Below are 6,891 nucleotides of genomic sequence, written 5' to 3'. Positions count from 1 at the left end.
GAACAGCAGGATGCAGCAGAAACAACACTTCAGGGTTTGGTTTGCTGCTGCAGGCATGCTCCACCCCGTCACACATGAAGCAGAGAACAGGGGAACATTTAAATGACAGAGGGAGGCAGCAATGAGGCTACAAGTTTGAAAATGCCTAAATACACACACACACAAGCACGCTGGTGCATTTACATGAGAAATGAATTGCATTCAAACTTATAATGTGATTGTATACAAGTTGTACATAGAAGAAGTAGGTTTAATAGCAAGTTCTTAGTTACAAAGAAAGAGAGCAAAAAAAGGAAGCTGTGTGACTTCACTGACCAATCATCTTCATACTGGAACTCAAGGTGTACCCCACCCCCCAAATCTGTGTCACTTTTTTTGACACGCAGCACAGCGACATCTTTGAGCTGTGATTTCCATCATGAAGAGCAGGGAGGCAGGTGGTGTAGCTTGGTCTGAAAAAGAAGACCAGAGGATAAGAGTTTGGGACATGAACTTTAATGCCCATGGCCCATCTCACCCCCCCACCCCAGTCTTTTTTAGACTTGGGGAATTCCTGTTGAGCTACTACGCTAAACTGCATTTCATTGTGAGGCTGATTAGTATGTGGGAGTGAGTACAAGCTGTAAATGTCTGGAGAGGATCCTCTGATGCAGAGAGCTCTGAGAACAGTCACCTATGAAAAACTGCTGGAGCCTTTTAGATTGTTTTGTTTGTTTTAAATAAATAAAAAACAAGAAAATATCCCTCGTGTAGAACAGGTATGGTCAGTTTGAATTCACAAGCTGTAAGTGGAGTAGTGACATGTTTTCACTGCAGCAAAGAAAAGCATCGAATTGCAAACAAGTTTGTGCAGAATAACCAATTTCTCTGCTGCGTCGCTATATAAACCACCTTTAAAAGCTACAGGTTTTAATGGGGGGGTGTTTGGTGTTGTCATGCTCTGCAGACTGACAGAACTGATGTTGTACAGATTGCAAGCAAAAAGGCCTCGATGTTATGTAAAAAAAACAAAAAAATTATATTTCATCACGTTGGATTGATGGAGGAGCTTTGTGCTTTGTGAAATTGTAGTCCAATTTGCTTTTTATTTGTAATGATGGTCTTATACATGATGCGGGATTTATAATATCATTTTTCCTTTTTCTTATTTAATGGTTCTGTAATATTAATATAAATGCTTCTGGAGATGGGAGCAGTTTTGCAGTTATGTTATTGTTTTGTATGAGCAGCGTAAGGTCGGGAGCCGAGGAAATCTGTTTTATTAAAGGATCCTTTCATTTAAACTTTTTAGCTTGGTATGGTAAATTTGATCACTTTCTATGTTTTTTGTTTGTTTTTCTTTGGCGCACATTGTAATGTCTTGATTTTAGAATACGGGCAAACACACTAGAATACAATTAGAGGTTTCCAGTACCCTGTCTTCCAGGTCAACTCAAGCTGTAATCTAAGGAGTACTGAAAGTGTTGCTATCAGTTTAGATTAGGCTTCCCTGACTGGTAAACTACACAAAGAAGAAATTTATGTTCAACAACATCTGCGAGCTGGAGTGTTTGTTTGTTTTTATTTTGTTTCTTTTGTCTTTTTTCCCTTGAGGTGTTTTTATGGTCTGAATTTATCTGTTCATTTGAATGTTTTCTAATAAAATGACACATGAAAGTGTGAGAGTGACTGGTCTCTACTAAATGCTGTATGTTACTCAGTGGTTGTCGATGAGTAATATGTAAAGGAGCAAATTAAAGAGGGGAAGGTGGGCGTTGGCTGGGTGTGAAGGCCAGTGAAATCTGATAACTGTGCTGAAGTTGAGTTTTCTCCTTCAAATGAAACACTTGTGCACTTTTTACAGAGATGAGACGTTTCTGGTTGCACAGTAAGCCCCTACAGTAGGAGGAGAGGGAAAGGAGCCATGCAATTATGATTCGAAGTTATGAGTGCTCAAAATGCTGGAGGAAAAAAAATAAGTAAACTTAAAATGCACCAGATTTGGACACAGTGTTATGTGCTTTGATAATATTCACAATATGAAGGTAAAAGGTTTCCTTGATTTCTTTTTCTTTTTTTCAGTAAAAGTGATTGTGCATAATGACAGCTGATGCATTCATAGGGGCTCACATGTAGGACGCTCCTTTAATTTTAATGGAGTGACTTGACTGCAGTACATGGATTGTATATTTAAAATAAGTAGACACGAGAAAATCATACAATTCGAGGGATTAACATGAGCTATAAATTTATGTATGAAATAAATATTTATTTTAGGGGAAAGTATTTTTATCTTCTTAATTTTAAGTTCTCTAAATGTTGTTCCGTGTTGGTGCAGTTTCGGGTTTGCTTTGGAGTCCACCCATCTCTTCTCATAACGAGGATTTTCCCTGAAAATAAAATCGATCAAAAGAAAGAAAATCTCGTCTTTCTCTTATTAAACAAAATACACACTGGTGATGATTTTAATCCACGGATATGACAAGAATATTTCAGATCAAGACCAAAAAACACTTCTGGGGCCAGAATTACATCTGTACATCTTCTGTGATGTGTTTATAGTTAATACGTCAAAGATTATTTCCCACTGTACTGATATAACCGGTAAGCAATGTTTGTTGACATGTTTATTGATTGATGGATTGATTCCATCCATTAATTTTCTTCCGTGTATCTAATTCAGGGTCGTGGGGGGCTGGAGGTTATCCCATCTATCGTTATAGGGCGAAAGGTGGGGTACAACTTGGACAGATCGAAACAGTTCAGTTCATTTTTAAATATGAAACTCACATTTATACCCACAACCAATTTAGAATCGCCTCCTAACCTAACCCCACTAACTGCATGTCTTCAAACTGTGGCAGAGTACCCGGAAACAACACAGAAAGACACGGGGAGAACACGCAAATTCAGGACCTTTTTGCTGTGAAGCAACAGTTCTAGCCACCACGCTAATTTTATTTTATTTTATTTCAAGTGTGTATGTAATTAAAAAAAAAAAAAAAAAAAAAAAACTAAAACTAAAACGCCGCTATCAAACTGTTGGAACTGTAGAGGTCATGTGGTATGTGTTCCCCCCCGGACAAAAATAACAGACGTGCGGTATAGTAACTTAGCGAACTCACGTGCACAACATGAAAAACTTTAAAAACAAAGGCTCCAAAAAGGCTAAGTTCAAGCCAGGATCGAAGAAGAGGGAGAACAAATGCATCGTAACGTTTGACGAGAAAAACAGACAGTGAGTTTGAAAGCGCGTCGCTGAAAACACTGTTTCAACATGTTAGCTAGCATCATAGCACTAGCGCTGATTAGCATGGACTAGTACCAGCTTTTAGTAAATGTTTTTATTTGGGAAGCTTGTTGGAAATAAATGTGTGTAATTTGTGTAAGATTTTAACCAAATAAGTGGAGGCTTTCCCATCTTCCCACTCTCCTCGTCATATTTAAAAATGCTGATGGTGTATGGTGTTCAAACTATCATATACCTGCATTTATAAATATTGTTAATTTCTAGAAATGTTATTATTTGACTAAAGTTTTTTGTTAGGTAATGTAAACCTCATAAATTAACTGTAGCCAGTCTTCCAGTTTGAGTTATAAAGGTTCTCCTTAATAAAGTACACCTTTCTAAGTCTGGCTTAATAAATCTTGGTTTTGGACTTTAATCTGCTTCTCTCTCAGGGAATATCTTACCGGCTTTCACAAGCGTAAGGTGGAGAGGAGGAAAGCGGCAGTAGAAGAAATTCGAAAGAAAATCAAGGAAGAGCAGATAAGAGTCAGAGAAGACGTGAGTCCTCATGGAAAAGAGCCCCGATTTAAAGCCTGTTTTTGCTAAACGCCTGAGCATGTTGAGAAAATAGGCAATGTATTAAATGTGTTTGTCTCCTTACAGAGACACAAGGAATACATAAAGATGCTGAAGGAGAGGACAGAAGCTCTCGGTGAGTTTACAGGAAAACTTGCGCTCTGGTTATTTTACTGATGTCTCATAATCTGTGCATGTAGCTTCATTGCCCTTTATGTGATCCTGTATTGCAGAGGAAGGCGAAGATGATCTGGAAGATGCAATAACCAGCACAACAGAGTCTATGCAGTACGATCATCCCAACCACACAGTAACCGTGACAACCATCAGTGATCTTGACCTCACAGGAGCTCGCCTTCTCAAAGCTGCAGCAAACCAGGTAAATATTAAGGTCTGTAATCATCTGAATAGGCTATATGTGTGTGTTCTTCTAAGTTTGAAGATAACACTGAAGGTAATAATACTGCATTAACACTGAGTATGCTTGTTTTGAAGGCTAATGAGGAGCGTGACGATGAGGTGGAGGGGGAGAAAGAGGAAGAGAAAATGGTTGGAATGCCAAAAAAAGCTGGGAATCCAATACTTAACAAAAAGTAAGCAGTTTGTTAATCACATCTCTAATTGAGAGCAGCTTGTGATCAGTTGTGTCCTGCTTTTAAGATTAAAACGTTGGACTTTGTGTCCAGTGTTGGACGGTTTTTCGTTTGAGCTGATTTCATTTGCTCAGCTAATGTCATGTCAGGATGATGCTGGTGGATGAGATGAGTTGTTCTGTTTGTAGTATTCTCAGAGTATAATGTATTTAATAAAACATTGATATTTGGTGTCCCTGTATCAATACAATATCTACACGTGAAATATCTTAATACTATGCTGCATTGCATTTAGGGATGGGTATTGATAAGATTTTCACGAGTCCGATTCCATTTTCGATTCTGTTTAACGATTCGATTCTTTTTTTTAAAAAAAGGAGAACACTGAGGTCGATTTGCTTAGAACTTTGTTTTATATCTTCTCTTTGAACAAGATAGAAATTTAGGAGTAACATGGCCTTACAAACCCAACAGTGAGATCTTAAGAGATCCAGCCTACGGCTCTTCAATGGGGTGTCACAGGGTCCCCAGGAAAAAAAATTGTAAATGTAAAATAATAAAATAAATATTCATCTGTAGCAATAACAAAGTATAACATAAATTATTCAGTAGCAATTACACAAGAATATCCAGTAATGTCCCTGCCTACAATTAAACACATTCACTTACTGAAAATCGGGGGCATCTGCTGTGGCAAATGGGTTCAAGCCTTTGACCACAAACTCAGTCACTGCTCGGTGACATTCGTCTATTCTGGCCTGAAAGGAGACGCTACCAGTAGACTGCAGCGAGAACTGCCAGCATCTGAGCCAGCCAGACTCTGTCTCTCTCTCATCATGGTCACCTAAATGCACAGTAATGGCAGGTTTTGTAATAAGGCAGATCGCGCTAACATAATGTGCACTGTTAGTTGATTATTTACCTGCCACATTAACGGGAGAGGACGTGCAAACGTCACCGCTGCTGCTGGGTTGAGATTCACGAGTCCGGAGCGGAATTAAAAACACGACATTCATTTAAGGTCATCGCGTGTTTTGTGAGCAAATGCTTTTGCATATTCGTAGTGTTTCCTCCCTTAAATGAAATATCTACTTTGCAAGTATTGCAAGTTGCCCTGTTGTCATCTGTTCTCGTAAAGTATAATCAAACTTTTGAGCGTTTGAGCCGCTAAGGCGCCGTGTTTCCTGCCAGGTAAATGACGCTCCGCAACGTGGTGACGTCATTCGGGGCGACTGGAATCGATAAGGGAATCGTTTGCAAAAATGGCAAACAATTCCAAGGAATTGAAACAGTGGGAACCGGTTCTCAACAAGAACCGGTTTTCGATACCCATCCCTAATTGCATTCCTCTACCTCCAGAGTACACACAGCTACCTTACCTGGCCCCTCTAACTCCAGCTGATTGGTTTATTTATTTTTCTCTCTCGCTCTTTCATCACTCCAGGATCCGCTCCCTTACAACGCAGCTCAGCACTTACACCAGCAAGCGGAAGAGGAAAGGGAAGCAGGAAGGCCGAGGCGGACAGGGGCGTCTGACAGAGAAGAGACCTGGTGTCACAGAGGGTAGAAACAAAGGCGGCAGGACCAGCAAGCGTCAGAGACGTAGACAGACCGGGAAGAAAGTGCATCATCAGGACTGAAGGAGTGCATGAAGGGAGGAAGAAACTCCTGACAATGGACTTCTGCTCTTGTTAGGCCAGCTCAACAAACTGGACTTGGTTGTGTTTATGCTCACGCGTCGAACAGAATACGTGTATGCATAAAGATGATGTTGGAGTTACCTGCCCTGTGAAATCTTGTGCTCAGTTTTGTACATTTTCCAACTTTTTTTGTTTCTTCCCATTATTTGTTAATTGTGTACTGAGTGTGCTGTATTTACCTCAAATTTGATTAAAGTAAATTTGAATAATTTCTGATGATCTCATGTTGCGGTCATATGTCACATGATGTCAGCGTGCCCTGTGAGGAATTTTGTCCCACTGTGCTCTATTGTTTAATAGGAAACCTGATGCTGTTGTCAACATCCTCTGGAGAACATCAGGAAACCAACCCTTAGCTCTGTATTTCCTCCTAGCTGAGTATCACCTGTGTTTGTGTGATCTAAAGGAGAACCAAGCAGTTTCATGTAGAACGATAAACAGCCAGCGGCTTTAATATATGTTAAACACCCCCACCTCGCCGGTGTTTATTTATTTACGTTAACCTGAGCCAGCGTGTGCCAGCTGTCGCTAGCATGAGCGTTTCATTTCGCTTTCTAAAGCCCATGATATTTAATACAGCTGCTCAATAGGAGAACCAATAAGCCACTGGCTCCATCTTGGTCCTGGGGTTTGTGTGCGCTTCAGGGTCTCAGCCGTGTCGGCTAAGAGCCGCCATGGATGGCACAGATGCTGCAGTTTCACTCATTGTCAGAGCAGCCAATCAGATTGATTCAAGTGTCTGGCAGGCCGGGAGGACAGAGAGCATGGGGAAGAGGAGGCATGTGCCTGATGGGGGTCTGATGGGCAGTTCATC

The 6,891-nt window shown here is 40.4% G+C and overlaps 1 protein-coding gene across 1 annotated transcript; it reads left to right on the top strand.

Moving 5' to 3' along the window:
* The first annotated feature begins 2,961 nt into the window (after nt 1–2,961).
* On the top strand, nt 2,962–6,288 carry nol12 (nucleolar protein 12). Its single transcript, XM_085403284.1, has 6 exons — nt 2,962–3,217; nt 3,661–3,766; nt 3,872–3,920; nt 4,018–4,163; nt 4,280–4,377; nt 5,822–6,288. Exons 1-6 carry the CDS (start codon nt 3,114–3,116, stop codon nt 6,015–6,017), a joined length of 699 nt encoding a protein of 232 aa, XP_085259410.1. The 5' UTR covers nt 2,962–3,113; the 3' UTR covers nt 6,018–6,288.
* The last annotated feature ends 603 nt before the right edge of the window (nt 6,289–6,891 follow it).

The sequence above is a fragment of the Rhamphochromis longiceps genome, linkage group LG4 (assembly GCF_057381845.1).
Source record: "Rhamphochromis longiceps isolate RC_006_pf linkage group LG4, R_longiceps_female_GT1.1, whole genome shotgun sequence".
Lineage (NCBI taxonomy): Eukaryota > Metazoa > Chordata > Actinopteri > Cichliformes > Cichlidae > Rhamphochromis > Rhamphochromis longiceps.
Note: the sequence above shows the minus strand (reverse complement) of the source record. Positions and strands in the feature narration are given on the sequence as shown.

Excerpts from the sequence above, each read along its gene's own strand:
- nol12 (XM_085403284.1), top strand. The coding sequence starts at position 3,114 with ATGAAAAACTTTAAAAACAAAGGCTCCAAAAAGGCTAAGTTCAAGCCA. Across the intron at positions 3,218-3,660 it reads TTTGACGAGAAAAACAGACA|GGAATATCTTACCGGCTTTC; the intron begins GTGAGTTTGAAA and ends CTTCTCTCTCAG. Across the intron at positions 3,921-4,017 it reads GGAGAGGACAGAAGCTCTCG|AGGAAGGCGAAGATGATCTG; the intron begins GTGAGTTTACAG and ends CCTGTATTGCAG.